Source organism: Dendrobates tinctorius, unplaced genomic scaffold, assembly GCF_039654945.1.
Source record: "Dendrobates tinctorius isolate UK_male_01 unplaced genomic scaffold, ASM3965494v1 ptg000045l, whole genome shotgun sequence".
NCBI classification, from domain to species: domain Eukaryota; kingdom Metazoa; phylum Chordata; class Amphibia; order Anura; family Dendrobatidae; genus Dendrobates; species Dendrobates tinctorius.
This window is the reverse complement of record NW_027361713.1, coordinates 2,901,349-2,918,906: the sequence shown is the minus strand read 5'-3', so window position 1 is coordinate 2,918,906 and position 17,558 is coordinate 2,901,349. Positions and strand designations below refer to the sequence as shown.

Sequence of the window (17,558 nt, the reverse complement as noted above, 5' to 3'; positions counted from 1 at the left end):
AGAATGCTGGACATGATGGGGGCAGAATGCAAGACATGATGGGGCAGAATGCAAGACATGATGGGGGCAGAATGCAAGACATGATGGGGGCAGAATGCTGGACATGATGGGGGCAGAATGCTGGACATGATGGGGACAGAATGCAAGACTTGATGGGGGCAGAATGCAGACATGATGGGAGCAGAATGCAAGACATGGGGCAGAATGCACGACATGATTGAGGCAGAATGCAAGACATGATGGTGCAGAATGCAGATATGATGGCAGAATGCAAGACATGATGGTGGCAGAATGCAAGACATGATGGGGCAGAACGCAGATATGATGGCAGAATGCATGACATGATGGTGGCAGAATGCAAGACATGATGGTGGCAGAATGCAGATATGATGGGGCAGAATGCAAGACATGATGGGGCAGAATGCAAGACATGATGGGGCAGAATGCAGATATGATGGCAGAATGCAAGACATGATGGGGCAGAATGCAGATATGATGGCAGAATGCAAGACATGATGGTGGCAGAATGCAAGACATGATGGTGGCAGAATGCAAGACATGATGGGGCAGAATGCAGATATGATGGCAGAATGCAAGACATGATGGGGGCAGAATGCAAGACATGATGGGGCAGAATGCAGATATGGCAGAATGCAAGACATGATGGTGGCAGAATGCAAGACATGATGGGTGCAGAATGCAAGACATGATGGGGGCAGAATGCAAGACATGGGGGCAGAATGCAAGACATGATGGGGGCAGAATGCAGATATAATGGGGGCAGAATGCAGACATGATGGGGCAGAATGCAAGACATGATGGGGCAGAATGCAAGACATGATGGGGGCAGAATGCAAGACATGATGGGGGCAAAATGCAAGACATGATGGGGACAGAATGCAAGACATGATGGGGACAGAATGCAAGACATGATGGGGACAGAATGCAAGACATGATGGGGGCAGAATGCAAGACATGATGGGGGCAGAATGCAAGACATGATGGGGGCAGAATGCAAGACATGATGGGGGCAGAATGCAAGACATGATGGGGGCAGAATGCAAGACATGATGGGGCAGAATGTAAGACATGATGGGGGCAGAATGCAAGACATGATGGGGGCAGATTGCAAGACATGATGGGGGCAGATTGCAAGACATGATGGGGGCAGAATGCAAGACATGATGGGGCAAAATGTAAGACATGATGGGGGCAGATTGCAAGACATGATGGGGGCAGATTGCAAGACATGATGGGGGCAGATTGCAAGACATGATGGGGGCAGATTGCAAGACATGATGGGGGCAGATTGCAAGACATGATGGGGGCAGATTGCAAGACATGATGGGGGCAGATTGCAAGACATGATGGGGGCAGAATGCAAGACATGGGGGCAGAATGCAAGACATGGGGGCAGAATGCAGACATGGGGGCAGAATGCAAGACATGGGGGCAGAAGGCAGACATGGGGGCAGAATGTGCCAGTAAGACAGGATGGGGCAGAATGTGACAGTGAGACACAGGAGGATGCAGAAAGTGAGACATGGGGCAGAATGCAAGACATGGGGGCAAAATGGGACAGTAAGACACAGCAGGGGGCAGAATGTGACAGTGAGACAGGAGGGGGCAGAATGCGAGACATGGGGGCAGAATGCGAGACATGGGGGCAGAATATGACAGTGAGACACAGGAGGGGGCAGAATGCGAGACATGGGGGCAGAATGCAAGACATGGGGGCAGAATGCAGACATGAGGGGGCAGGATGCAAGACATGGGGGCAGAATGCAGATATGATGGGGGCAGAATGCAGACATGGGGGCAGAATGTGCCAGTAAGACAGGATGGGGCAGAATGTGACAGTGAGACACAGGAGGGGGCAGAAAGTGAGACATGGGGGGCAGAATGCAAGACATGGGGGCAGAATGTGACAGTAAGACACAGCAGGGGGCAGAATGTGACAGTGAGACACAGGAGGGGGCAGAATGCGAGACACAGGAGGGGGCAGAATGCGAGACATGGGGGCAGAATGCGAGACATGGGGGCAGAATGTGAGACATGGGGGCAGAATGTGACAGTGAGACACAGGAGGGGGCAGAATGTGACAGTAATGACACAGGAGGGGGCAAAATGTGAGATATGGGGCAGAATGGACATGGGGCAGAATGTGACAGTAAGACACAGGAGGGGGCAGAATGTGACAGTGAGACACAGGAGGGGGTAGAATGTGACAGTAATGACACAGGAGGGGGCAGAATGTGAGACATTGGGGCAGAATGGACATGGGGCAGAATGTGACAGTAAGACACAGGAGGGGGCAGAATGTGACAGTGAGACACAAGAGGGGGCAGAATGTGACAGTAAGACACAGGAGGGGGCAGAATGTGACAGTGAGACGCAGGAGGGGGCAGAATGTGAGGCACAGGGGCAGAATGTGACAGTAAGACACAGGAAGGGGCAGAATGTGAAAGTAGGAGACAGGAGAGGGCAGAATGTGACAGTGAGACACAGGAGGGGCAGAATGTGACAGTGAGACACAGGAGGGGGCAGAATGTGACAGTAAGACAAAGGAGGGGCAGAATATGACAGTGAGACACAGGAGGGGGCAGAATGTGACAGTGAGGCACGGGGGCAGAATGTGACAGTAAGACACAGGAGGGGGCAGAATCTGAAAGTGAGACACAGGACGGGGCAGAATGTGAGACACGGGGCAGGATGGGAGACACATGGTGCAGGATCATGGGGCAGGATGGATACGATGTAGACGGGGCAGGATCGGGAGATTATATGGGGGCAGAATGGATACTCATGAGGGCAGGATGAGAGAGAATATGGCTGAAGTCAGGAATGAGACACACAGGGTCAGGATGGGGGATATTATTACCATAGGGGCTAATTAAGGGATATTATTACTTCAGTGATGTATTTATTTTATTTTTTTGAGGATACTGTGGGGCTTAGCCTGCTGTCTTTGTGTGTAATATCGGGGGGGGGGGGGGTGATGCCTTCGAGGATTGGATTGATGCAAAGGTAAGACACGTTTATCTAAGTTTATCTAAAGTATTCAGCATGTTAATGTTCGGGGGGGGGAGGGGGGCTCTTTTTCGATGTTTGCCCTGTTGGCAAAATTCCCTAGAAACTGCCCTGGCAGAGGGATACAGTGAGCATCATGTTGCCTCCATCACTAAAATTTCTAAGACGGCAGTCCATTAAAACAAGGTCAAGCAGCAGACATTGGGGACAACGAAGCTACAGATCGGCAGAGGGCGAAAACGACTCTCCACTGATCGGTATGACCGTCATCTTATTCGAATGTCGCTCTGCATCCGCAGGATGACATCGTGACCTACAAAAGGAATGGCAAATGGCAGCTGGGGAGACGTGCATGGCCAGAACAGTTCGTAACAGGCTCCTAGAGGCAGGGCTCAAGCCATGTAAAGGTAGAAAAAAGCCTTTGATCAATGAGAAACAAAGGAGAGCCAGGCTGAAGTTTGCCAAAGACCATAAGGATTGGACCATAGAGGACTGGAGTAAGGTAATCTTCTGAGTCTAATTTTCAGCTTTGCCCAACACCTGGTCATCTAATGGTTAGAAGGAGACTTGGAAAGGCATACAAGCCACAGTGTCTTGCACCCACTGTGAAATTTGGTAGAGGATCTGTAACGATCTGGGTATGCTTCAGCAAGGCTGGAATTGGGCAGGTTAATCTTTGCGAAGGACGTATGAATCAAGCCGCATACAAGGTTATCCTGGAAAAACAATTGATTCCTTCTGCTCAGGCAATGTTCCCCAACTCTGAGGACTGTTCTTTCCAGCAGGACAATGCGCCATGCCACACAGCTAGGTCAGTCAGTGTGTGGATGAAGGACCACCACATCAAATCCCTGTCATGGCCAGCCCAAACTCCAGACCTGAACCCCATTGAAAACCTCTGGAATGTAATCAAGAGGAAGATGAGTAGTCACAAGCCATCAAACAAAGAACTGCTTAATTTTTTATACCAGGATTGGCATAAGGTCACCCAAAAGCAGTGTGAAAGACTGGTAGAAAGCGTGCCAAGACGCATGAAAGCTGTATATAAAAATTGTGGTTATTCCACAAAACTGATTTCTGAACTCATCCGGAGTTAAAACGTTAGTATTGTTTCTAAATGATTTATGAACTTGTTTTTAGCAATATTTGAGGTCTGCAAAAAAAATTCTCTCTCTCCTCGGGCAGCGGTTCCTTTAAAAATCTTCATTCGGCGGATCCGTCAAAAAAAACGGTCCGGTGGCATCCGTTCACTTCAGTTTGCAACGGATCCGCTTTCCGCCGTTTTGGCAGATTTTAACTGACACAAAAAAAATGATGTGTGAAACAGGCCTTAACGAGTCAGTCGTTGTGTTCAACCTCTCTACTGCCTCCTAATGGTGTTAGCTCTGCTACTGCAGGTCCTCACTTACAGTGAGCTTCTGTTCTTCTCACTTTCTCGCCCTCTGGTGGTGGTACCTGGAATTACGTTCCAGGTACCTACGACACAGCTGACATTGATTTTTTTTTAATGGATAAGGTTAAAGATACTCTACTACCATTGATAAATTTAGTGAACACTCTGGGCTCTTTATAAACTGGGATAAGTCATCGCTTATGCCTCGTATACTGTAATCGATGGTCTGGAAACATCACCTTTACCAGTGGTGCCCAACTTTAAATATTTGGGAATTGTTATTCAAAAACCCTGCAGAAGGGACTGTTTCCCTTATTAGCTTATGTAAAACTTAAATTTTCTATGTGGGGGAAATGACTGTGATCTGGGCCAGAGCAGAGAAACCAATCCTGCCCCCTAAATTTAATTATATTGCAAAATAGCACTGTAATAGTCCCTAAGTTCTTTAAGGCTGTGTGCCCACGATGCGATTGTTAAGCGTTTTTGCCGCAATTTTCGGCATGAAAAAGCTGCGAAAATGTTTAAAAATCGTGTATAGAACGCCCCCCCATGCATTCCTATGGCATTCCGCACATGCTGTGCTAATGCTGCGCTTTTTTCCGCGGCAGAATCGCATCGCGGAGAAAATCGCAGCATGATCATTCTTTTGTGCGGAATCGCAAAGAATTGCCGCGATTCTGCACCCATAGGATGCATGAGAATCGCTTACTTCCCGCATGTGGCTATGCCCACCATGCGGGAAGTTAAGCGTCTCGTGCGGTTGGTACCCACGGTGTGGAGGAGAGGAGACTGTCCTCCAGGCCCTGGGTACCATACCCCTGTAAAAAAAAGAATAAAAAATCGGGGTATATTTACCTTCCGACGTCCCGCTCTGCATTCCCGGCCTAAGCGTTCCCAGTAATGCCTTGCGGCACGGTCCAGTGATGACGTAGTCTTGCGTGACTCTAGTGGCCTCGCGAGATCGCTATAGTAACGCGACACCAACGTCATCACAGGTCTCGCAAGGCATTACTGGGAACGCTGAGGCCCGGGAATGCAGCGCGGGACGTCGGAAGGTAAATATACCCTGATTTTTTATTTTTTTTCTATCATTTTTAACATTTTATCTTTTACTATTGATGCCGCATAGGCGGCCTCAATAGTAAAAAGCTGCTCACACTTGTCAAACACTATGTTTGACGAGTGTGACCAACCTGTCAATCACTTTCCAAGCGATGCTTCAAATCGCTTGGAAAGTGCTTGAGAAAATCGCGGCAAAATCGCGAACAGAATCGCGGTTAAATTATGCGGGGAAAAACCGTGCGATTTCTGGGAAGGAGTCCGGATTTCAGTGTGCGTTTTAACACGCAACGTGGGCACATAGCCTTAATGTCTTAAACGTGTGTTTATTTGGAGTAATTCCAAACCAAATCTTAAATTATCCACTCTAGAGACCAAAAAATGACTGTTCTACCTAATTTTTATTTGTACTATCTGACTTGTCAACTTGAGGCAATCCATAGCTGAATGCCTAATTTTTACTTACCAGAAAAACATTTGGCATGTGCGGCTGGAACTGACTGTTTACTAGACTTTTTGGAATTAAATGATTTATTACCCACGTGCCCCCAAACCACTGTCTTTACTTAAATTAGCTTCTTCACTCTGGAGACAGGCTAACTTTTTCTTCAAAGAGGAAGAGGACTAGAACTCTAGTGCCACCTATTGGAAGTAGCACGAGCCTTGTTACATGACTTAGGATAGAAGCCAAGCCAGAATCTCAATTTGCAGACCCTGTGTTTCGGGGTACTGCCCCTCATCAGTGCAAAGTGTGAGATCTGGTTTGGCTGTGTGAGAGGCGTCCCAGATGAGCATTGCGGCTTTAAGTCTCCTCACCTTGACATGCTTGGCATGTCATTCTCCATAAGGAGAAATTATACTTCTTGGATATCGGTCAGACGCCTCTCACACAGCCAAACCAGATCTTCTCCCACTTTGCACTGACGAGGGGCAGTACCACAAAACACAGTGTCTGAAAATTGAGATTCTGGCTTGGCTTCTATCCTAAGTCATGTAACAAGGCTCGTTAAAGGGTCAACATTGACTTCTAAGATTGCTACTTCCAATAGATGGCACTAGAGTTCTAGTCCTCTTCCTCTCTGAAGAGACAATTTGCATGGTTGGACATGAGACATGCACTTTTTTTTTTTTTCATTTTCCATCCTATATTGACATTGTATTCTTTAGTGAAAAACAATTGTCACAAATTACTTTGTAGCGTGCTGCAGTCTGAATGATTTGTGACTTTATACTTGTTTGAAAAATATTTAAGACCAATTTAAAAAATACACCTACCGTATTTAGCAAGTAAAATAAAGTAACAAAATATGGACATTTTGTGACAGCAGCAGTTCATGCACTCTAAGGCCTGTTTCACATTTCAGTTATTTGACGTCAGTCCAAATCCGCCAGGTTGTGAAAAAAACGGATCCGTCAGAGTTGTGACAAAAACAGATAACACTGGATCCGTTTTTGGACGGATCCGCTTTAGCAGTTAGTGACCGTCAGTCAAGATCCGCCACTAATGTAAGTCTATAGGGGAAGAAAACGGATCTGCCCCTTTTTTTGGCGGATCCGTTTTTTTTCGAAAATTGGCGGATTTTGACTGATGTCAAAAAACGGAAGTGTGAAAGAGGCCTAAGCTTTCAGGTTTATACAGGAAAGTCTGGAGAAAAACTTGAAAAGAATCAGGGAATGCTAGTCGTTTTGAGATTTGACGTATGGACAAAATGTGACTTTTTTTTTTTTTTTTTTAATCTTACCAACTGTAGCAGCTGTTGCTAAAATGAAAACTTACAATGCTGGCTACTGTAAGAAAAAGCAAGTCTGAACTTCCGCAAAGTATGTTTGGTAAAAGATATTCAGGGCGGCACGGTGGCTCAGTGGTTAGCACTGCAGCCTTGCAAGGCTGGGGTCCTAGGTTCAAATCCCACCAAGGACAGCATCTGTAAGGAGTTTGTATGTTCTCCCCATGTTTGTGTGGGCTTCCTCCCACATTCCAAAGATATACTGATAGGGAATCTAGATTTGGCCCCATCGGGGACAACGATGTGTGCAAACTGTAAAGCGCTGTGGAATATGTTAGTGCTATATAAAGATTATCATTATTTATTATAGTTCATCATTTTACTTGAGATACGACAGTGGTTTATTACTTTCCCCCAAAATCAAACCGGTCAGTCTGAAGCGCATGATGCACCATGACAATGCAGTGAGTAGTCGAGATGACCAAGCCACAGATGACATTGGATTATAATTCCACCAAAGGAGCAGTTGATAAACAAGATCAGCTAATAGCTATTTATACAAATAAAAGCAAAACCAATCTGTGAACAATGGTTTTATTTTAGAACGTTGATGTACAGTATCTGCCTGCAATGCATTTGTTTTATGCTGTGAAGTGAACCCCGATCCTAATGCCAATAAACTGCATAAACTGAGACTTCCTGCAAGAATTAGAAAAGTCAATTATTGAGCCGTCTATCATAGGAAGAAACCTAAAACCTCAGCGTGAAGGAGCAGCAGCCACAGTAAACAGTATCCAGCCTAAAAAAATGTAGCATTTGTCCATCTTCCTGTGATAAAAATGTGCTTTAGATAAATATTTACTACAGCATGTAATGTGAGTTATTTCTGTGCAGAATCTAAGAATGCATGAATATAGCAATAAGTGAATCTGTACAACACTTTGCTTTATTTTCTTTAGAAAACTTACCTTTTTTTTATTTTTCATTTGTTTTTGACCAATCATGTTCACATACTTAAATGCAGCTGGTATTCAAATAATACACTTAGAGTAGCCAAATTTCAAAATTAACAGACATTAGTAGGTCATATTGACCCAAACTGTACAAGTGTATAGCCAAGATGAATAGAACGACAGGTTTAAAAACTAAATCCAAATGTACTGTGTGACTTCAGTCTCTCTACTAATTGGAGGTTTGTGTTGTATTTCTTTTCCCTTCAGAAATCTGAAAGTGGGAAAAATAAAGCACCCAAAAAGCAGGTGAGTGTCTTTAAAGCACAGTAAGATTTTAAAAATTTATTTTAAAAAATTTGAATCTTTGTGTGCAGCTTCTATCTGTAGACATTTCTGTGTTAAAGAAGCACTCCAATAATTTAATGCTTTCACACATAATGCCTTCTCGTCATCAAAATTCTCTATTTACTTTTTAATATCACTTCTTACATCCCTCTCATTATATGAAGGTGGGCAAAATGAACCTTAGTGTGACAACCAAACACATACACTAATGTCTAGCCAGGATATTAGGCTTTGGTCCTGTACAGCTCACCAGATGTCAAAACCTGTTAACTCCCTCCTGGCAGACGACTTTTTTTCTTTTGCTTGCCCAATGGTGTCCTTGTCCTTCAGTATGTTCTCCCATGTAGCTAAATATCTTTATTCTAAATCGGATTAGAAGGTGGTACAAATTAAGAAACACTTGGTGTTGTCCCCTGACATCAGTGATGGGTAAAAGGACTTTGGCTAAAATTATAATGCCGCAGCTCTAGTCTTTTTCATAGTACCCCTATGGCAGCTGAATTTTTTATTTTGCGAGAGATTGACTTTATAGAACTCATTTGGGGACAAAGAACCTATTTTGGAGACCTTACAGTGGGGCAGGGACTCATTGCCACTGCAGAAATAACCAGGTGCCTAATGTCTGCCATTTATAAACCATTACTATCCTCACATCTAAAGAGGTTGTCCTGGCTTGGAGTTCTATGTCTGCAGTTCCTACATGACTTGTGAGTCCTCACAGCGCGCACTGTGTTCAGTCGGGATTCTCCAGGCCTTGGGAGTGTGCGGGTGCGTGGCTGCAAGTATGCGATTTGCATAGATGCAGTCACGTGTCGACTAAAGTGTGGCCTTTCTCAATACAAGTGAATTGAGGGAAGCCAGACATGTCTAGTTGGAATGTGGCCAAAACTATGCAAATCATGCTTCCAGTCACATGATCGCCAGATCCTGACTGTTTGCATTGTTTATGCTGTGAGGGATTCACAAGTCTGCCGTCTTATTGACAGACTTGAGCCCAAGCCTGGATAACCCCTTTTAAGAATTTTCTGTGGAGGCAAGGGCAAAGTGGCAAAGGGATGTGGAACACCTGTCTACACCTGTGGGTTAGTTCTTGAACTTAAATTCACTTGCAGTCAAGTTCACTGTCTGACACACAGACGCTCAGATATTTTCTCTACAGGGCTTATAAAACTCAGAATTACTCTGTAAGGGTATGTGCACACTAGTATTTTTGCGGAGTTTTTGGCACACAAACTAGCCAGAACCACCACATTTTTGAAATGTTGGAGAGCTTCTGCTCCAAAACCTATAAAGAAAAAAAAACCCTCTGTATTTGTACGTGCAGTAAAATAGTTAGCCCACATGTGCTCCGGAAAATAACTTTGTCTTGTCCACATGTGGGATCGTGTAAACATTGGGGCCTTTTGGAGCAGCGTTCTAGATTTGATTTAACCCCTTGGTGACAGCCAATTTGCTACTTAATGACCAGGCCAAACTTTACAATTTTGACCACTGTCACTTTTAGGTTATAACTCTGGAAAGCTATAATGGATCCCTCTGATTCCGAGACTGTTTTGTTCGTGACATATTGTACTTCATGTTAGTGGTAAAATTTATTCGATATGACTTGCGTTTATTTATGGAAAAAAAAGGAAATATGGTGAATATTTTTAAAATTTCACAACTTTATAACTTCTAATTTTTATATCCTTAAATCAGAGAGAGATGTCACACAAAATACCGTATATACGCGAGTATAAGCCGAGACCACTAATTTTGCCACAAAAAAGTGGGAAAACTTATTGACTCGAGTATAAGCCTAGGGTGGGAAATGCAGCAGCTACTGGTAAATTTCAAAAATTAAAAATAAATACTAATAAAAGTAAAACTAATTGAGACATCAGTAGGTTAAATGTTTTTGAATATCCATATTGAATCAGGAGCCCCATATAATGTTCCATACAGTTCATGATGGGCCCCATAAGGCTATGTGCACACGTAGTGAAAGGTGCTGCCGATTTTTCCACGCGGATTTGGAAAAATCCGCAGGTCAAAAGACCTGCGGATTAGCCTGCGGTTTAGCCCTGCCGTTTCACACCTCTACAATGGAGAAGGTGTGAAACCGCTGCGGATTCCACACAAAGAATTGACATGCTGCGGATTTGAACCCACAGCAAATCCGCGCTGAAAAATCTGCAGCATGTGCACACTGTTTTTCATTTTACCATTGAAAACAATGGTACTGTACAACACAGCTAAATCTGCGGCGGTTCCACAGAGCCAAAAACGCTAAGGATCCACAGCAGAATCCGCAACGTGTGCACATAGCCTTAGATGGTCCATACTAAAATATGCCCCATATAATGCTCCATAAAGGTTAATGATGGCCCCATAAGATGTTCCATATTAAAATATGCCCCATATAATGCTGCACAAAGGATAATGATGGTCCCATAAGATGCTCCGTACAAAAATATGCCCCATATAATGCTTCATAAAGGTTGATGAGCTTCATAAAGGTTGATGATAGCCCCATAAGATGCCCCATATAATACTGCGTAAAGGTTAATGATGGCCCCATAAGATGCTCCATATTAAAATGTGCCCCATATAATGCTGCTGCTAAAAGGTGCCAGTGTCCTGAGCAGGCGGGGACACTGTCGCACTATGGGGGCCAGGTGCCGGTGTTGCCGCTGGCTCGGCCCCAGCACTTGTGATATTCTCCTGTCCCCGTTCCACCGCTGCACGCCGCTGTGACTTCCATCTCTCTGCAGTGAATGTTCAGGCAGAGGGCATGCAATAACCATGTCATCGCGCCCTATGATCTGAACGTTACAGCCAGACAACTCGGAAGACAGAGCGCGGCGGTGGAACGGGGACAGGCAGTGGCGTAACAACAAAGTTATGGGCCCGGTGCGAACTTTGAAATGGGGGGGCCCCCCATGCCAAAATACACGCACATCTATTGCTCTGTACACCTCGTACGCGCACGGCTCTGCTCCGTACACCTCGTACGCGCACGGCTCTGCTCCGTACACCTCGTACGCGCACGGCTGTGTTCCGTACACCCTGTAAACCCCTCCTGACCCCACACATAAACTTACCGTCATCCAGCTAGCACCATGACAACCAGGTCAGCAGAGTCCTGCATACATGAGGCTCCTGATCATGTGACCCCTGACTCCTCCCCTCCTGTGACCTCATCACAGGTCCTGTGCTCAGCCATCGCACACAGCCACTCAATGCACAGAGCCGCACAACTAATGAGCAGCTTCAGCTCCGCGATCGGGCTCCTAAAAATTCCGGGCCCCGTCGCAGCTGCGACTCCTGCGACCGCGGTAGTCCCGCCCCTGGGGACAGGTGAATATCGCATGGCTCATCCTCCCCCAGTGCTACACACCCTCCTGGCGATGCACCTCAGTCCCTGCATCTCGGGCGCCGGCATCTCTCCCTGTCGTCTTTCCTGTGCTGAGCGGTCCGTGATACCGCTCATTAAAGTAATGAATATGCGTTCCACGCCTATGGGAGTGGAAACGCGTTCATATTCATTACTTTAATAAGTGGTACCACGTGACCGCACAGGAAGAGAGATTGCCGGCGCCCGAGATGCAGGGACTGATATGCAGCGATGACACCAGCAGAGTGAGTATGAGGTCTTCTGCTCCCCCACCCCCCCTCACCGTCGGCAATGACTCGTGTATAAGCCGAGAGGGGCGTTTTCAGCACAAAAAATGTGCAGAAACTCTTGGTTTATACAAGAGTATATGCGATAATAAATAACATTTCCCACATGTCTGCATCAGCTCAATTTTGGAAACAAAAATGTTTTTGTTTGGAAGTTATAAGGGTTAAAAGTTGACCAGCGATTTCTCATTTTTACAACAAAATTTATCAAACCGTTTTTTCTAGGGATCACCTCACATTTGAAGTCGCTTTGAGGGGGTGTACATGACAGAAAATACGCAAAAGTGACATCATTCAAAAAAACTGCACCCCTCAAGGTGCTCAAAACCACATTCAAGACCACTCTGAAAAAAGCCAAGTGTAACGCTCGCGCCCAGACTGGATGGCGCGAGCAAGGATTGTGGCCCCACTGTGCAATAAACCAGACTGCCCTGGAGGGTTGTGACTAAGCAGCTACCTTGGTGTTCACTGGAGACTCTAGTGGTGAGGTCAGGCATGTGCAGCAGGTAGCTGTCAGGTACCACTCCAGGGCTGTGTCTGGCAGTAGCAGCTGATCCCACAGGGGACAGAACACTAATGACAGGTGCGGGCAAGTACTGACTGGGCACGGCTGTCACTCTGGTAGGCTGGCGGGCACGGCTGTCACTCTGGCAGGTGGGCAGGCACGGCTATCACTCTGGCAGGTGGGCGGGCACGACTCAGACTGGAGGAACGGAACCGTTTCGGGTAGGGCAGGAACAAAGGCAGGTACGAATAGGATATGGGACCAGGTAGGAACCAGTTCAGACTAGAGGAACAAAGAACCGCAGGGTGCGAGACGGGAGCTGAGCAGAACCGCAGGGTGCGGGACAGGAGCTGAGCAGAGACGAAGGGTGTGGGACAGTAGCAGAGCAGAAGGAGAAGGAGTGGACACAAAGATGCACACAGCTGAGTAGGGAAGGCAGCAGACAAGGATACAAACAGGTACAGGAAAAGGACTTGGTTCAGATAAGGACAGACACGTGAACAAGTTCAGGATGAAGGATTCAGGCTTGGGTATATGGTCCCCAGGGTGGCAGGAACAAGACACAAAGCACAGAAACAGACCTGGGTTTACAGCCCCCAAGAAGGCAAAAACAGGACAGGACCTGGCAACTCAGTAGCAGAACCAGAGAATTTGTTGCTCAGGCATCTTCCTATTGGTGGAGATGCCTTAAGTACCCGTTACCTCTTGGCAATAGGCTGGGGACACATTAGGAATGTGCACACTTTCTCTATAAGACTCAGGAAGTGTAGGCCCGGCCACACTAAGCATACAGCCAGGAAGTATGCACACAGCAACCAAAGGACATGAGGTTCACGGCATGGAGCAGGCAGAGGACAGAACTCACAGCATGGCCCGGAGTGGTGAGTAAGATGATGTATCAGCCTGATGGGAGATGGGAAGCCATGCAGTGATGCCGGCAGGGATATTACACCAAGAAACGCCATCTGGAAAGTGCCAGAGCTTCACGACCTAACTCTTCCGAAACGTTTCCAGTGCTTGACGAACCAAAAAATCTTTGGTTACATCCTTCTAACCCATTAAGCTAAAGAAAATTGCCTATCCTGCTGAAACCAATGACAAACCTTTTTTCAAATGCTTTCCTGATCATAGAAAACACCTAAACCCGGTCAACCTCCTCAACTTGCTCCCGCCACTGACACTGCATTCAAGTGCCCGGCGAGAACAAATTCCTAACCAATTTCATGGCTCAACTGAAACCAGATGCCGCAACTGATAAGGCCAAACAAGTTTCTTGCTGCTCTGCATTCAGTGGCAGCTCCTGAAACCATTGCCATTGGAAGCAAGACAAAGCGCCGAATCTGTATACCAGGTGCATGGCCAGTACAAAACCAGACATTAAATTCTATGCACTTCAAAACCAGGTAACTCAATAAAGCAACCACTGTTGGCGATGCTACCAACATGTATTTATACTATGAACCAAGCTTCAGTGTTGCAAATAAAAACCATGCGCGTCCACTCGACTGCCTTATCAAAATGTACATGGAAATCTGACACAAACTCAGGGCTTATACTGTCATCAACCAACGAACCAGTTAGATGTGACGATGCATTAGCTTAAACTTTTTGGGCTTTTTATTAGGAACCACTCACAAGGGGGAACCTGCAAATCGCACCATCCTACCAAGCAACTTGTTCCTAACATGCCCATGCGTAACTGCCGACCATAAATTGTTTTACTGCATAGTACACAATTCAACCAAAGATGGGATCTTAAAACCCAAACTGAAACTCTTGCATAACAAACAAGCCACCTCCCTAACCAGATACTACATTTAAAAAATAAAAAAAGCATCTGATCTTATCTCACCTGAGACTTTGTTAAAGACTTGCTGACTTTGGTCTTTCGTTTCTTAAAACTTTTGGTGTGGCTGTGGGATCCCCCACCTCCGGAGCATTCATGCTTAAACATCCCTGTAGACTGTGAGCTCTCGCGGGCAGGGTCCTCTCTCCTTCTGTACTTGTGTGTCCCTTGTCTTAGGCTACTTTCACACATCAGGTTTTCGGCGTCAGGCGCGATCCGGCGTCGTGCCAGAGCGCCGGATCCGGCAAATATTTCGTAAAACCGGATGTGACGGATCCGTTTTTCTGCCGGATCTGTCTTGTTCTTGACAGACAAAACCGGATCCGTCTCATCCGGTTAATCCGGTTTTTGTTCCGTTTTTTGACGGATTATGCCGGATCCGGTTTTTAAAATTGACCCTTGTGGCCTTCCGAACGGGATTGGCTACTGAAAAACTATATATAGCGTGTTCCTACAGCCCTTCTTTGACAGGTTGTAGAGGAGAAAGTGCAGGTTGGAAAGAAGAGCAAGTTACTGGCGAAGATGGATGTTGTGATTGGAAATATTTTGAAGAATTTGGCGGATTTTACAGCGGAGGCGAATCGTTTGAGGGTGATTGTTCTGGAGAAGGAGAGAGCGAGACAGCAGCACATCAGGCATCGTAGACGACGTTTGTGGATCCACCCCATCACAGCCAAGAGAATGACGCGTGGGGTCTATTCTACACTCTGCATGGACCTTAGACGAAACCCGGATAAATTTTTTGGATATGTTCGGATGAAAATGGAAAATTTTGATTACTTGGTGGAGCGCATTGCACACCTCATAAGAAAAGCAGACACCTATTGCCGCTTCTCTGTTTCACCCGCAGAGCGTCTGATGGTGACTTTAAGGTAAGCCACATTTATTGGATATGCTCGCATCAGAGCACACTTTCACTGCAATCTTGTTGGTGGTAGTTTGTATCTACAAGTGTTATAGCTGAGTTTTGGTATGTAATGCTGTGATTTTAAACTAATTGATTGTTTTTTAATTCCCCACAGATTTCTTGCAACTGGAGAATCCCTTTCGTCACTGCATTTCCAGTACAGACTCGGGATTTCCACCATATCTGGAATAGTGAAGTACACATGCCGTGCACTGTGGGACTCCTTAGCTGAAGAGTTTTTATCAGAGCCCACAACAGAGAGGTGGATTGAAATTTCTGAAAAGTTTCAACAGATATGTCAGTTTCCGAACTGCTTGGGCGCTGTGGACGGGAAACATATCCGCATTGTAAAGCCAGCCGGATCGGGATCGGAATATTTCAATTACAAGAAATATTTTTCCATTGTCCTCATGGCCATCGCTGACGCGGAATACAAATTTATTGCTGTTGATATTCGGGCCTATGGCCGCTCCAATGACTCTCAAGTTTTCAAACTGTCTGCCATGGGGCGTAAACTGTATGGAAACACCTTCCAGTTCCCACCCCCTAGACCGCTGCCGCAAACATCTGGTCCACCTATGCCATTTGTCTGTGTAGGGGATGAAGCCTTCCAGCTGTCAGAACACCTTTTGAAACCGTACTCTAGCAGAGGATTGACAAGAACAAACGCATTTTTAATTACCGCCTCACAAGAGCAAGAAGAATGGTTGAATGTACCTTTGGTATTCTGACAGCCAAATGGCGGGTCCTATTGACTGCGATCAACCTCAAGACAGAAACTGTGAACGAGGTGATCAAAGCTTGCGTGGTACTCCACAATTTTGTTATCTGCAAGGAACCCATTTCCATTGAGGACACCTCTGAAGAAACCACCTTGCAAGATTACCATGTCATTACCACTAGAAGTTCTGTGACGGTTTCAGTAATGAGGGAAAATTTTGCACTATACTTTATGTCACCTCAAGGCAGAGTAAACTGGCAGGATGACAGAGTGTGAAAGATTTGTGCCCTTAACCAAACTTGTGTACCTTTTGTACCAACAGTATATACCTTTGCCAACCAAAGTTGGCTATCTTGTCATGGTCTTACTATTTTTACCTTTAGGCCACAGGTGTGTACCTGGTTGTGTTTTATGCAAAGTATTTCACCTTGTAACAAAAGTTGTGTACATTGTTAGGAAATCACCAACAATAAACACAACTTTTTAGGTGAAATACTTTGCTTCAAACACAACCAGGAACACAACTGTGGCAAAAAGGTAAAATGTACCCACAGTTATATACCTGGTTTTGAATACCTTTTTACCTTTGAAATACCCTGTATTTAACCTTTTGTTTAAACATAGTTCGCCGCAGAAAGAAATGACAGACAACCATTGTGAAACGATAATTTAACTTTTATTTAAAATATTTTTTTTTTGTAAAATGTTTTTAATGTGCAAAAAACTTTTTTAATAAAGGTTTTAAAAACAATAGCCATTTTTATTAAAAAACACATTACAAATCTGTGTAGTGTGGGGTGGAAATACTGCTGGAGGGGCTGCGGGACACTTCGACACTGGGAGTGTGGAGAGAGGACTGGGATCGTGGTGGGGAAGGAACAGTTAGAGGTGAAGGTGTGGAAAAAGCTACAGAATGGGTGGACATGTGGGAGGCAGAAGAGGTGGTGGGCGGTGGAGTGGAGGGTTGGGCAGGGACTGTAGGAGCAGATGATGTTGATGGCAAGTTGTATGGGGAAGGAGTTTGGTAGGGGGAAGGAGTTTGGTACGGGGCAGGTTGCTGGAAGTGGGGAGATGTCTGGTACTGGGGAGGTTGCTGGTACTGGGGAGGTTGCTGGTACTGGGGAGGTGGCTGGTGCTGGGGAGGTGGATAGTATGTAATAGGAGGGGGAGGATGGAAAGTGGCTGGAGGGGGTGCAGGTGGAGGAACTACTGTGGTGGGAGGAGGAGGTTGGGAGGTAACGTGCTCGAGAGCACCGTGGCATGAATGCATTACATGCATCTGCTGGGTAGGAGAGAGCGTTTCCATGCGCTCCACAACAGACCTGAAAAAGGTGTGGTTTGGCGAAGATCTTGCTTCTGAATGCATGGTTTGCAGAAGTGTCTTCACCTCCAGAATGCTGGAGTTGATC

The 17,558-nt window shown here is 45.8% G+C and overlaps 1 protein-coding gene across 3 annotated transcripts in view; it reads left to right on the top strand.

Moving 5' to 3' along the window:
• The window catches only part of HMGA1 (high mobility group AT-hook 1), a 101,823-nt gene that overhangs the window by 44,762 nt on the left and 39,503 nt on the right, over window positions 1-17,558 (top strand). For 2 of the 3 annotated variants that reach the window (XM_073575597.1, XM_073575596.1), the window contains exon 5: window positions 8,430-8,468. In XM_073575597.1, coding sequence (XP_073431698.1) covers window positions 8,430-8,468 — 39 coding nt within the window. Of the gene's footprint in view, window positions 1-8,429; window positions 8,469-12,395; window positions 16,901-17,558 lie in introns of those variants that run through there. The other variant, XM_073575598.1, reaches the window with a different exon arrangement.